The sequence below is a fragment of the Eurosta solidaginis genome, chromosome 3 (genome assembly GCF_040869045.1).
Source record: "Eurosta solidaginis isolate ZX-2024a chromosome 3, ASM4086904v1, whole genome shotgun sequence".
Lineage (NCBI taxonomy): Eukaryota > Metazoa > Arthropoda > Insecta > Diptera > Tephritidae > Eurosta > Eurosta solidaginis.
This window is the reverse complement of record NC_090321.1, coordinates 180,740,550-180,755,850: the sequence shown is the minus strand read 5'-3', so window position 1 is coordinate 180,755,850 and position 15,301 is coordinate 180,740,550. Positions and strand designations below refer to the sequence as shown.

Sequence of the window (15,301 nt, the reverse complement as noted above, 5' to 3'; positions counted from 1 at the left end):
TGAAATCATACAAATTTTCGAAATTTTCATGAATATTTTTAAACATTTTTAATTTTTTACAAATCGGTTTTGAATTGGTTTGAACAGTTTTTACTATAAAATGCATGTTTTTCTAAAATGAGCGATAGTAAGTAAACCAAGAAAATGATTAATAAAATTTATTCGCTGCCATTTTCGTGTGTATAAGAGTAACTGTTTCAAAAATTTCGTTTCTTAGTGAATTCTTAGCCGAATTTTTTAAATGTATATACATCTACATTTACGACTAAAAACCAAAATTGAAAGTTGCTAATAGTGGAGACACACAGATTTTAGTACTAATTGCGCAACAATTGTACTAAGTGTAAGTGTAGATAAAGTTATGCACTTATGAGTCCATACAAAGTTTAAGTGCATATGTATATACATGTAAATAAAACAGAGCTATTATTAGTATTTTGAATGTGGTTCAGATGTAAAACTATTTTTGTATCGTATATGATGCTGAATGCCTAAAATCCACATATGTTATACTCCTATATTGCTAGTACAATTTGCTCGAAATGTGTTTTAAATTCGGGATAAAAAACAGACAGCTTATAAAAATGTTCGTGATTGTAGCGTCATAAGTTTGAGAAGAACATTATTTCGATTTTTGAATAAAAAATTGAAAACATTTAAATATCAATATATCGGCACTCTGATGTTTGTGAGTATACTCAGCCTTTAGTAGCAATGCAGAAGCATAACATATACACATGCTAAAATCTTTAGACATGAAACAAAAATTTCTTGGAGAATGTATAGAACATATGCGAAAAATAATAAAACTGGTAAATAGTTCAAATAAAGACTTATTTAGTGAGAACGCATTTAATTGCACAATTGAAATTTCAAATGAACTCCAATGTGAGTTAGAAATTCCCTTTGCTTTTTCCTGCCAGACCATTTATAATTTCGATAGCCTTAACATAGAGCTTGTAAAAACACAGCGTAGACCTTGATTTGAAATACTTTTTTTGTAGTATTCTTTAAGGTAACTGCGTACAGAGCACGAAAGCAAAAACATGAGCTGAGCGCTTTTATTATAACTTTTTTTTTTTTTTTAATATAATTAAATAATTCTTATATCGATTAATGGTAGTTATGGTTTTTAGTGTACGCGACTAACCCTAGTAATGAATTAAATTTTATTTAGTTTTTTATTTTGTGCTAACATTTTAATATCTTCAACCCTTTACCTTCGATGCGATTCCTCACATTTTCATTTCTTTTTCTTGGTGATTTGTTTAATAACCATTTCTATTAATATACATATTTGAAACAAGTTAAAAAAAAAACTTCAATTAACCACCAGGTAATATTTTTGTCAGTTTAAAAATGTATACCAACATACATAAATGTGCATATATAGCATGACAACTCATCGCATCAAATAATTCTGCAATAAAATCTAATAAATTCTGTTTTCTTTCCAATTTTCGATCTACGTCCAACGCATGGCCGCGCACAAAACCACACAAACGATCATCCCCAAACAGTAAAGCATGTTAAAAAGAAATCCAAACATCGTCAGTCGCTGTACTCCATCGAGTTTGGCCCCAGCATCGATACGATACGCAGCCGCGCCGACACCATACTTGACTACGATGATCATCTCCATGTGCGCGACGATGGCGGCGAATTGTCGCCAAAGCCTATGACGCCACGACGCGTGAAACGGCGCTCAGTTATGGCGCGCGGCACGAACAGCCGCCAATCGACCACCAGTCGCCGCAGCCATCACGGTCGCGAACGCGGTGAAGGTAGCGCGCATGGTAGCAATAGCAGTGGAGGCGGCGGTGGCACACATCCACGCAATAGTACACGCAGTTCGCGTCGAAAATATCAACAAAATCCTGTTACAAAATTGTTGGATCAGCAACAATTGCAACTACAGCAACAACAACAACAACATCATCATACACATAATCACACGCACAGCGGTGGGGTACATCACATGCAAGCGAAACAGCAATTGGGCTCATTTCATCACAAACCAATACCCGCGGCACCGTTAACTGCTACAAATTTGCAAACACTAAATCAAGAGATTATAAGTAATACAAGTGATAACGTTTTGACGACAACAACACCGACGGCTGAGGCTGAAGGTAGCGTTATGATGAATAATATTTTAATTGGTGGCGCCAGCCTCACCAAGACCAACAATAACCATTATCATAGCTTTCGCAAGAATATACTACCAGATCCGATTTATTATAACACTAACGCGCAGACGGGCCTCTACCAACAACAAGAATGGCAAGTGAGTTCTCAGTCACCCATTGCTGGGGGCACAGATGAAACGCCGCCAACGCCAACCCTTACTCCAACATTGGTAGGCCATTTCAATCCCACCTATCAACATTCGACCACCAATTTGAATGACGTCGTCGAGCATACGGATGAATTGTATAATAATCGACCTCCTTCAGTACGTTCGAGTTATTCCAATTTTCATGGCACACGGCCACTATCCTCATATTTGTCCAATACAGCCGGCACAACGGAGAACGTATTCGCGGGTTTGACAGGGGCACAGTCAGGCGCGCAGCAACAAACCGCACAGCAATTGCCTACACTGCCACCCTTGCCTCCGCATGTGGCGCCTTCAACGCCACCTCTATATCAGACAAATCCACTGCATCAGCATCCGCCGCCCTTGCCACCGTCGCCAAATTTTCCTAGCACACTGCCACAGAATATACCTTTTGCCAAGAGAACCGCCTCGAGGGAGAGTATAAGGTCGATGGCGTTTTTAAATAGTGGTCCTCCAGCATACAATCTCAACTATCATACACCGCCCGACTCTGAGACGACTATGTAGGTGGGAGGGAGGATATGCCAACACTGGATTTCATAAGAAATATGATCAGTGGAAGAGATGCGTTGCAAACGAGAATCCGTCCAACTTGACTGGGTACAAAATGTGCTTTGTAACCTAATTTAGCAATTATTAAAAGAAGCTATAAAAAACTTCATTATTGATAAGTTTTAAAAAAACTACACTCAAATGCTTCCAATCAAACGAAGTTTATTTCTTTTGAAAGTTCAATAATTATAACTGTAAATGAAAATGATAAAAAAATGACAAAACTGATTACTTTATACATTTTAAATAAGCTCCGCATCATAAGTGTTTTCACTCGACCAAAGCTTCAATTTTAAGAAGTTTTTTCAAAGGCTCACGCTAAAAAATGCCTTCATTGAAATAAAGTGGTTTCTTTCAAAATTTCAATATTTATTTTATATAAATTAATGATGAAAAGCACTTATAATATGTGTTTTATTTCAGCTTCATTTATACATAAGTGATTTGAAAGCTCTCATTTTTGAAAGCTCAATATATAGTACTTGTAAATGAATGTACTCAAAAAAAAAAAAAAACCAAATCTTAAGTTTTACAAGCGCTTACGCTTAATTAATGCTTTCACTCAAACGAAGATTTGTACTCGATAAGTATACCTAATAAGTGCTTTCACTTACGAAAGCTTTCATTTCTTTTATAGTTCTGGTAAATTGAATTGTTAACAAAAAATTTAAATGAAAGTTTAACAGCGCTTACGCTTAATTAATGCTTTTTACTGATGAAAGCTCAACATTATATGACAAATAAACTTATTTATTAAAATTTAAGCTTTACTCCAAAACAACAAAATTGTAAAAGGAATCAAGCAACAGCCTTAAATCTTAAGAAAAATATATCCATTTATATGGAGTCAAGCATAGTAATAATAACTTACATAGTAAAGATTTTATCAAAGAACTTTTAGTAAAGAAATTATACATGATTTCAATAAAACTTAAAATATAATATAATTTTAGCTTTGTAAGCCAATATAAGTTTTCAGTTTTAAGAGATTTGAAAACCTGTATTATTTTTTTGCTTTCGCATAGAAATAATTAGCTTTGTTCTTCAAAAATATTTTGTTGTTAAAACTATATACATACCTGTTTGAAAAAAATTTAGTTTTTGCAAAAAGTGTGTTTTATATACATAAAATTAGGATTCCGTTAAATATGTATAATAAAGCTTTCACTTCATAAAGCTCAAATTTATTTGAATTAAATGATTACACCGGCACAAACAAGTTGTATACGCTTTTAACCCGACCCACAAGTAATTTGATATGCTGGATCCGAATATAGTGTCTGGTAATCCTAAAGCGTAGTAAAAACTTTAAAATTTAGCAAGTAAGGACGGGACTGTCTTCGGCTGTGCCGAAGACTTCCTACCTTTCATGAATGGGGCTGAATAATAATCTTATCCCGTTCGTAATCTCCAAATAATGGGATGTATAAGATAAGAAATATATAGTGAACAGATGTACATACTTAAACGATTTTTAAGATAAATATAAAATAAAAAATGGCAAAAACCCCCTTATCTGAACGATCGGTTGTATGGGATATATCTTATATATAGCTCTGATCGAAATGATTTTTACACGAAATCTTCTATGATATATTAGAATAAATATCACCAGGTTTAACGTTTTTATATTGGAAATTAAGGGAGAAATGGCGAAAAATCTTTCTACCTGAACGATCGGTTGTATGGGATAGGTATATACTATATACATATAGCTCCGATCAAAGTGATTTTTTTCAGGAAATCTTCTATGATATATTAGAATAAATATCACCAAGTTTAACGTTTTTTATATTGGAAATTAAGGGAGAAATGGCCAAAAATATTTCCATCTTATCTCCAAATAATGGGATGTATAAGATAAGAAATATATAGTGAACAGATGTACATACTTAAACGATTTTTAAGATAAATGGCAAAAACACCCTTATCTGAACGATCGGTTGTATGGGATATATATTATATATAGCTCCGATCGAAATGCTTTTGTCATGAAATCTTCTATGATATATTAGATTAAATATCACCAAGTTTAACGTTTTTATATTGGAAATTAAGGGAGAAATTGCCAAAAACTTTCTATCTGAACGATCGGTTGTATGGGATATATACTATATATAGCTCCGATCAAAGTGATTTTTTTAGGATATCTTCTATGGTATATTAGAATATATATCACCGAGTTTCACGTTTATACTTTCTAAATTAAGGGAGAAATGGCAAAAAATCTTTCTATCTGAACGATCGGTTGTATGGGATATAACTATATATAGCTCCGATCAAAGTGATTTTTTCAGGATATCTTTTATGATATATTAGAATATATATCACCGAGTTTCACGTTTATACATCCTAAATTGCGGCAGGAATGACCAAAATCGTCTTATCTTAACGATCGGTTGTATGGGAGATATATGTTATAGTGGTCCGATCCTATCGGATCCGACAAATGTCTAATATAATACAAAAATACATCCTTGTGCCAAATTTCATTGAGATATCTCAAAATTTGAGGGACTAGTTTGCGTTCAAACAGACAGACGGACGGACAGACGGACATGGCTATATCAACTCAGTTCGTCGCCCTGATCAATTCGGTATACTTAATGGTGAGTCTATCTTCTATATGTCTCAACGTTACAAACATCGGACCAAAGTTAATATACCATTTCATGTTCATGAAAGGTATAAACATTTTTTTGTTAAAAACTTTGTAAAAAATCTGCACATTCTTAGTAAAAATTTGTATGAAAAGTATTGGATTTTTGTGGAATTTTTGGTCAAGCTTTAAGCTCTAAATTAAATCTTGCGCACTAAGTATTGACAAACATTTAGAAATAAAATAGCGAAAACATTTATTAAGTAAAAATTCGGGTTGGCTATACTACATTAGGGGATTTTGGTTTTGTTCGTAACCCAAAGGGGTTTGACCTTTCAAATTTTGCACATAGGTTCTCAGGGAGTTCCCCAAAGAGAATCAGTGAGTTATTTTTAATTGTTATTAACAATTTACTAGTAATTAGTTGTTAAAATTACCATGATATAACTATAACTTTTTATCTACATACGAACATTTTAACAAGAATTTTATACATAAGTACACTCTATAATGTTTATAAAACTACAAACAACTATTTTCTTTTGTTTAAATTTACGTATAATTGTAAAATTTAATAATTTATTTGTTTACTTTCCGCGAACATAAGCATACAGCCTTTTTTATCTAGTTTACAGCTTGCTTGGTGCTACCAGATGCTTTAAATAGTACCAACGTATGAAAAATGTTTTAAACAGTACCAAGAAGGAAAACGGGCCTTTTTCATTCAACTCCATATAATTATTTCACGAAAAAACAGAAATTGTTGTCTCTTCAAGGAAGTACCTAGTTGGGATCTTTCCAGTGCCGCAAGGGATCCTGTAGAAATAAATCTCGAATTTCAAGGGCTAAGGGGATATGGTTCGAGGAGACCAGGATTTCCTTACCACGTATTTTTAATTTAATGTACGCCTTTGCCCATCAGTGGCCACATTTTAATGTTCGGCTGGAGGATTTCGATAACGAAACATGCTTGTCTCCCACCACCATATTCGACTGGTATAATTATTGCCGAGAAGCTTTCGTTCTTCACCAACTTGATCGGCAGGAATCGGTTGGCAAAATAGGAGCCCTGGAAAAATTGTTCAAATAGATGAAATCAAATTTGGAAAGCGAAAGTATAATAAAGGCAAAATATTTCCCCTTTTTGTCATTTGTAGGGAAATATTCATTATTTCCTTTCAGGCAGGAGAGTTCAAGGGCATTGGATCCTGGGGATGCTCGAGGATAATAGCGAGGACTTACGTCTTGAAATATATCGCGACATCTGTTCCGCAGAGGCGCTAATACCTTTGATAAAAAAGCATTTCGCGGAAGCATCTATCATCGGCACCGATTATTGGAGGGCATACGATTGCCTTTCGGAGCAATTGAATCCATCTTGCGAATAGTCAAGCGCTTTTTTTTCGAAAAATAATTACAACAATTAGTCAATTATGGCGGACCTGGTGATGGAATATTTGTGGAGAATGTCAAATATCCGGAACCACATGGATCCGTTCACGTCTCTAATTGAAGCAGTAAAGTTCACGTATAAGCCTTAAAAAAATCCGAAAACCACTCAAAGAAAATGGTTCGGTTCGGTTCAAAATAAAGTCTCAACAAAAATCACTTAACTTATTTAATTCACCACTTTGCTTGAAAATACAACTCTAAGATAAAATTGCATACATTTTTTCTCTATGGCAACGCCGTGAGTTGTCACTTTTGATAGTAATAGAGTCTACTGTTTGCGCCTGTGGTCAAAAGCTTGTGAAAAAATAAACAAATTTACATAATGAGTTCAAACCCCGTGCATAACAACTTTGTATATGAATAAGCTTTTTCGTTTTTCATTTATAACATGTTTTCATTTATAACATAGTCCAAACCATGGTTCAATTATGTACAGGTTGGCTCATCTCATCAGCTGATTTTATTTATGTCATTGCATGGTCGAAGGTATTGTCAAAAGGAGATGGCAAACTCAAAATGAAACCAACACATTGGCAACATTTTACTTACACATACAAAAACTGCTAAGTTTTATGTTTCCATTCCATACCATTCGCACCAACACCAATACACAGATTTTGACAATTTGAACAGACATATTTTGTTGCTTTACAGATGAGCCAACCTGTATATAGTTGAACCGTGGTCCGAACTATAACACAAACCACGTACATACGTATAATTATAGAAATTTTAAAGTTAAGTTAGTCAAATTTTTATCAATTTATCGAAACTTTTTATTAATAGTTTTTAGAAAATTTCTGAATGTGCAGTCTTGAAGCTCATTCAATTGTAGTGTAATAGTGTGCAAGTTTCAAGTAGATGAGAATTACCGTTAATTTTGTAAGTTCTTTTTCCCCGAGGGTGTTGCCCATATCTTCCATATAAAAACAAATTTTGTTCATGCAGTGTATGGAAAAAAATGCGAACACCCTCTTGAAACTCGCACATTATTACAATACAGTTAGATGAGCTACAAAACTGCGTACTCTGAAATTTTTTGAAAGTTTTTAATAAGTCTGGAAAACGGATGAAAATTTGATTAATTGTTGAGAGCTTTGTGTAAGCTTTGAAATGTATACATGCATACATAATTTGGGAGCAATACCGTTTTAAAGAAGGCATATTATTTTTCACATAACCCTATATCAACATTTATAAGCTTAATGCCTAAGAGAAGCAAAGAAAACATTTACATTTTCATGAATATCTTTTAGTTTGTGTAGGAATCTCGCATCTAAAATTTAGTAGGTATGTTTTATATGTATATTTAAAGCATCTAATTGAATAGTTTTTCTTCTCTTAAAAATACGACTACTTTATGTGCAGAATATATGCGTTGTAAATACTCCCTATAGGTGTAGTCATGCATTCTACCATTTTCGTTCCTTGCATTTTATAATAATCAACAAACCGTTTTGATAAGTTTTATAAATAAATACATACATGGATTTGATCTCAATAACTGTATTTTATTTGTATGCTTAGTAGGAACATATCGCTGGTTGGTTACACACAGATCCCAAGTGACGAATTTCAAATTTTGTATACTATCAAAACTAAGTATTAAACGTTTGAACTCCTTGAACCAAACCGGTTCGGCAGTTCAGAGGTAGTCGCGAACCGGTTCATGAACCCGTTAAAATTTTGCCTGAGTGGCTCGAATCACTGAACAGAACCGCTTCGATTTTCGAGGCGTTTTGCAGCCCTGGGTAGCACCATATTTGCTCAATACACTGCGTCTTCTTGCATTTTTTCGGTAACTTTAATATTAAATTGCGATCACACTATAAGCCTCCTGTGGATGAGGGTGGTGTTTTTAGAAAGGGGGATCACCACATCCCCTACCACCACCCCAACCCCTCCCCCTGGTCCCTTAATGTATAATATACCCAAAAATTCTTCAAAACTGCGAATTCAGCTTTGATCTGATGGAATTTTTATTTGCTCTATAAGTTACTTACAGCTTTAACATTTGTACAAAGTTTGCTTACGAAGACTAGGCTTTAATTGATTACAAACTTACTTAATTGGCGCTTAACCGTTTAAACGGTTATGGCCGTCCAACAAGGCGCGCCAGTCGCTCCTTCTCTCTGCCAACCGGTGCCAATTGGTTACACCAAGGGAGTTTAAATCGTTTTCCACCTGGTCCTTCCAACGGAGTGGGGGCCGCCCTCTACACTTTCTTGGCCGGAGCGTCATCTTTCATTCGCATAACATGCCCTAGCCAGCGCAGCCGCTGCGTTTTAATTTGCTGGACTATGATGATGTCTCGTACAGCTCATCGTTAAATCTTCTTCGGTACTCGCCATCGCCAGCGCGTAGAGGTCCATAAATCTTTCGAAGAACTTTACTCTCGAGCACTCCCAGAGCTGTTGTCATGGTCCATGCTTCTGCCCCATACAGCAGGACGGGTACGATAAGTGACTTGTAGAGTATGATTTTCTTTGCCGAGAGAGGACTTTACTTTTCAATTGCCTACCTTGGCCAACGTAGCATTTATTGGCGAGAGTGATTCTTCGCTGTATTTCAGAGCTGATGTTGTTGCTAGTGTTGATGCTGCTTCCCAAATAAACGAAGTCTTTTACTATTTCGAAATTATGGCTGTCAACAGTAGCGTGGTTGCCAAGGCGCATATGCGCTGACTCTTTGCTCGATGACAGCAGGTACTTCGTTTTGTCCTCATTCACCATCAAACCCATCTTTACCGCTTCTTTTTCCAGTTTGGAGTAAGCGGGACTAACGGCGCGGGTGTTTAAGCCGATGATATCAATGTCATCAGCATATGCCAGTAATTGCACGCTTTTATAGTATATTGTTCCAGTGCGGTTAAGTTCTGCAGCTAGTATAATTTTCTCTAGCATCAAATTAAAGAAATCGCACGATAGGGGGTCACCCTGTCTGAAACCTCGTTTAGTTTCGAACGGCTCGGAGAGGTCCTTCCCAATTCTGACTGAGCTGATGGTGTTGCTCAATGTCATTTTGCACAGCCGTATAAGTTTTGCGGGGAAACAAAATTCAGACATAGCGGCATATAGGCAGCTCCTTTTCGTGCTGTCGAAGGCGGCTTTAAAGTCGGTGAAGAGGTGATGTGTGTCGATTCTCTTTTCACGGGTTTTTCCAAGATTTGGCGCACTGTGAAAATCTGGTCGATGGTAGATTTACCAGGTCTGAAGCCGCACTGATAACGTCCAATCAGCCAGTTCACGGTGGGCTTCAATCTTTCGCACAATACACTTGAAAGGACCTTATATGCGATATTAAGAAGGCTGATTCCACGATAGTTGGTGCATTTTGCAGTATCCCTCTTCTTTTGGACTGGGCAAAGAACACTTAGATTCCAATCGTCGGGCATGCACTCGTCCGCCCATATTTTGCTAAGAAGCTGCTGCATGTGCCTTACCAACTCCTCGCCGCCGTATTTGAAAAGCTCCGCAGGTAATCCATCAGCGCCCGCGGCCTTGTTGTTTTTCAATCTGGTTATTGCTATTCTGACTGCGTCATAATCAGGTGGGGGGCACTTATTCCATCATCATCGATTTCGGGATCGGGTTTGTCATCTCTGTGCGGTAAATCGTTGTCTCCATTTAAGAGAGCAGAGAAGTGTTCCCTCCATAATCTAAGTACTCTCTGGACATCAGTTAATTGGTTAGTTTAACGAAATAAATATACACAACTACAATCCATTTTAATATATGTTTGGTGTATTTTATTTTGAATAAGTATGCTTAAACTGTAGTTTAAAAAAAGTTATGCCAGTTTGTACAATTTAAGAATCAGTAATATATGTAACAAGTACCACTGATCTCAAATCTTCTCTAAAGAATGCCTGTATGCAAAATGAGTCCGACTACTGAGCTTAAAGGTGCCTAAGTCCATTTTATTGGGGAAAGTTGAATAAATATTTTTTAAGATTAATTCAAATTTATTTGAAATACAATTTCTAACTTAAAAGATAATTCAATTGTTATGGCTTCGTATATAAATGGAATTTTTTAAACTACATAGGATAGGATAGGATAGGTTAGGTGGTAGCTGCCCTGATAAGGATAGCTCACTTGGACAACACGAAGGTCCGTTGTGATAGCACATATACCAAAAATAACGGTGACTTAGATCTAGCTACTTAGAGAATCGTTGGGTAGCAACGACAAAGCTCCGAATGATACCGATCTCAACTTTGGATAAATCCTCGGGAGATCCAAGTGAGTCGCGACCGAAGTACTTTCGCCTAGTTCTCGCAAAAGCTGGGCAATCAAGCATAAAGTGATTTGGTGATTCCACCTCATCATCCTCCATACAGCTGCAGCAGGCCCGGGATCCAGATAATCTTAATTGTAAAATAATTCGATGCAATCGCAAGCGAGGTCATGCACTCCCAGACCACCCTCGATCGCACTGTAGTTGAGCTCAAGGCCTTTATAGCCGCTTGGCTATCAGAGTAGATGTTAAATTCCCTAACCGTAGTAGCACTGGATAGCATTCCATCCACCGCATCCTTAATCGCAGCAACTTCCGCTTGGGATGCACTGCAGTGATCAGCCAACTTAAACTTGTGGCTTAAATTTAGCTCTTGACAAAAGACCATCCACCTACCTTTCCATCCAGCTTCGACCCATCCTTGAACAAGTTAACCGGTCCCATGCCCCAGATAATTCCTCTTCCCCACTCCTCTCTCTTTGGAATGACTGGGGTGAAGGTTGTATAGGCAGCAGTTATCGGCATACAATAGTCCGTTCTGTCCGGGATATAGTCGAAACTGGTAAGAAGGCTTGAGTGTCCGCGGTTAGAAAGTCCATATCCCATATCACGAAGTCTGACCAACGACCTTGCCGCGGCCGCCTTTCACGCAATATCTACTGGGTATATGTTCAGCATGACGTTCAGTGCCAAGGTAGGTGTTGTTCTGAGAGCGCCACTGATACCGATCAGCGCCGTCCGTTGCACTGCCACTAACATTTTGGAGGTGCTCGCCGTGTCCAGTGCTTTCCACCAGACCAGCACCCCATATAGCAGAATCGGTTTGACCACCATCTCATAAAGCCAGTGTACTACTCTTGGCGAGAGTCCCCATCTCTTTCCGATAGCCCCTCTGCAGCAGTACAAGGCAATGGCGGCCTTCCTGGCCCGATCTTCCACATTGGGTCTCCAGGACAGTTTCTTGTCCAAAACAATCCCCAAATATTTAACCCTATCAGAAAGTACCAACGGTACCCCTCCAATCGAGGGAGTTCTGAAATCGGGCAACTTATAAACCTACATACTTAACTAAATTGAAATCTGTGAAAATTTGCTTAATACCAGAAAAATAAAAATAAGTTTTTAGTAGAGTGCAAAAAGTTATTTTTTATTTTTAAGGTCATACCAAATATAAAATAAACAAAAATATACATTTTTAAAAATTTAATAATTTTGACAAGACATGAAATGTTAAAATTCGGTTTTCGCTGACGGATGACTTTTTAATGATATCAAAATATGCCTTATTTATTCATAAAATGATAAAATAAACCATTTAGACTAAGCATAAATACATACATAGTGGAAAATATGTACAAGAAATTTTAGGTAACCTTGTTTCAGTTAGCAATAATTACAATAAATAATTAGGTAAATGCGAAGTGTACTTCAAAAAGATTACAAACAAAAATTAACAATTTTATATTGATGTATAATAGAATATGAACATGCTTTCTTTAAAATGTCAAATAATTAAAAAACCAAAGTAACACACGTAAATACTAAATAAAAATCACAACAACTAAATAGGTATGTATAGTACTTATGTATCTAGTTATATGTAATTAAGATCAATAAATATGAAAGACAACGAAATCTCATTTAAAATTGTTTAAGTTAGAATAAAATGAGATATGTAATAAAAATATAATGAATTTAAAAATGTGTTTGCAATTTTGGACCAATCCATGACGCAATAAAACCAAACAGGTGAAGTCATTATTACAAAATGGTGTCGCATTTGACAATACTCGCCGTCATAATTCTTATAGCTTCGTCACATAATCAGTTTTTCATATCGATGAGTTTAACTCAAGCTTATGCATTATGAGTAGATTGCACGTATTTTTATGGATAATGGTAGAATGAGCGACACTGGCGCCATCTGATATTGAAAATAGCCAACTCCCCAATTTTGTTCCAAGCAAATCACAAGAAGAAGAATTTGACATTTGCTTTGGCTAAGGGTGTTGGCACACTTTGCAAGTGAAATTATTTTTCCCACTGGTTGGTAAATTTTCTAACATTTTTCACAATTAAAAACTGCAATATAAAAATCGAATACGACACAAAATAGTTAGCAAGTATTTTTGTTGTATAGGGAGAACGTTTACAAGAGTGCTTCGCGAAATTTTGTATGTGAATGGGCAAGGCATAAGAAAGTTCAATTGCCAAGTCTGAAGTGCCTTCATATTTATAAAGGCAACATCTCGATTTACAGTGGCGATGTTACTGGAATGCATAAGCTTGTTTTAAACGCATCTATATGAAAAATTTCGGAGTCGGCATAAAACATGTAGGTCCCGTCCGGCCAATTTGTAGGGAAAATCAAGAGGAGCACGACGCAAATTGGAAGAGAAGCTCGGCCTTAGATCTCTTCGGAGGTTATCGCGCCTTACATGTATGTATGTGTGTATATGAAAAATTTCATTGGGCCGCGCCCTTTAGGTAGTCAGTAAAATGTTGCGAAAACTTTTAAGTTTCCAGGAGCTCTTGTTTTCCCTTATGTGTACTTTGTCAGCTAAGAGAAAGGCTGGTATAGCGTTTTTACTTTGTGTGGGGTTAATACTTAAGGTTGCTTGGGTGATGCTCCATCAAACTGCATAAAACAATCATTTTTGGAAAAAATGGTACTTAGCAGGCTTACACTCCAGGCCGACGATGTGGTTATAGAATTCTATGTGTGCACACCGAGATGCAGATTCCATGGTTAGTGACATAAACATATGGATATTTGAATTTGTATAGTGGGTGCCATACCCCTCTCTCCCATATAACCCAATTTTCGTTAAAACTTTGACACTAACTATATTGACATCTATGCCAAGTTTCAGCAGTATAAATTAGTCAGTACAGGAGATATTCGATAAGGGAAGTAACATTTGTATGAGAGGTGCTCCACCTTCTTTTCCAGTTCTTACTACTTTTCTCCAAAATTACCCTACATATATTGAAGAACTCTGTTTCCTACAAGTTTGTATATATTTCATCAAAATCAGCCAAACGAAGAAGTGCCATGACCCTTTTCCAATTTTCATTAAAAATTTGGGTTTAGGAATATTGGCAGCTATACCAAGTTTGAGTAATTAGATTCAAGCGGTCCAGGAGATATGTGATATGAAAAGAATAATTTTGTACGGAAGGAGCCACACCCTATTTTCCAATTCTTTCTATTTTTCTCCATTGATATAATATCAATGTTGGGCATCCGTCTGCCAAGTATCATTTGCTTGGTATTAATACTCTTAGAGAAATTTGATTTTTAATCTGATGCCATGCTCCCTCCCTAAATACCAAAAGTAAATCCTATGCACTGAAGAATTTATATGTCCTACAAATTTGATGCATAAATTTAAGGCGCGATAACCTCCGAAGAGATTTTAGGTTGAGCTTCCCTTCTAATCTGCATCGTGCTCCTACTTGTTTTATGCCGACTCCGAACAGCAAGGCAGATGAGTTCTCACTGAGAGCTTTTATGGCAGAAATACACTCGAAGTGCTTTCAAATTGGGGAGCTGCATATCTTATATATTATTTCTAATTGCTCTTTTTATGTACAGGCCCCTTTTTCGTTCTTATTTGGAATCCAAATCTATAAATAAAGTTTTGGTTGTAAAGATGGGGATTCGAGCTTTCAGCGAGCTTTGGGCATTATTAGTCGTAGTACTTTTGTTTAGCTATACTTTATTAAAATAATTTGTTAATAAATATTAGTTTAAAAAATCTAAAAAAACACGCTTTTATAGCAAACCGAACAAAAAATAGAAAATAATTTTCAATTAAAAAGAGTTTATATAACAGTAGTAGAAGGTCAAACAATCGTTTATAGTTAATCACCTCAAAATAAAATTAAAATAAAATTTAAGTTATTAACAGAATAATTTAATTCAGAGTAAAAGGCGTGGGGTGCATTTGACTACATTTCATATCTTTTCTCTCAGATAGTTGCCAATAGAATGATTGTAACATTCAATATCAAGCACCCCACGCTTTTTACTGTGAATTAAATTATTCTGTTAATACTTAAATTTTATTATAATTTTATTTTGAGGTGATTAACTATAAACGATCGTTTGACCT

General features: G+C 36.0%; 1 protein-coding gene across 5 annotated transcripts in view; it reads left to right on the top strand.

Annotated features, from left to right (window-relative positions):
- Window positions 1-4,414, top strand: part of NKAIN (Sodium/potassium-transporting ATPase subunit beta-1-interacting protein) — a 270,678-nt gene extending 266,264 nt beyond the window's left edge. For 2 of the 5 annotated variants that reach the window (XM_067774109.1, XM_067774110.1), the window contains one exon: window positions 1,521-4,414. In XM_067774109.1, the coding sequence (XP_067630210.1) occupies window positions 1,521-2,848 (1,328 nt within the window). In that variant the 3' untranslated portion in view covers window positions 2,849-4,414. The remainder of the gene's footprint in view (window positions 1-1,520) is intronic. The other 3 variants (XR_010951164.1, XR_010951165.1, XM_067774112.1) reach the window with 3 other exon arrangements.
- Window positions 4,415-15,301: the final 10,887 nt, after the last annotated feature.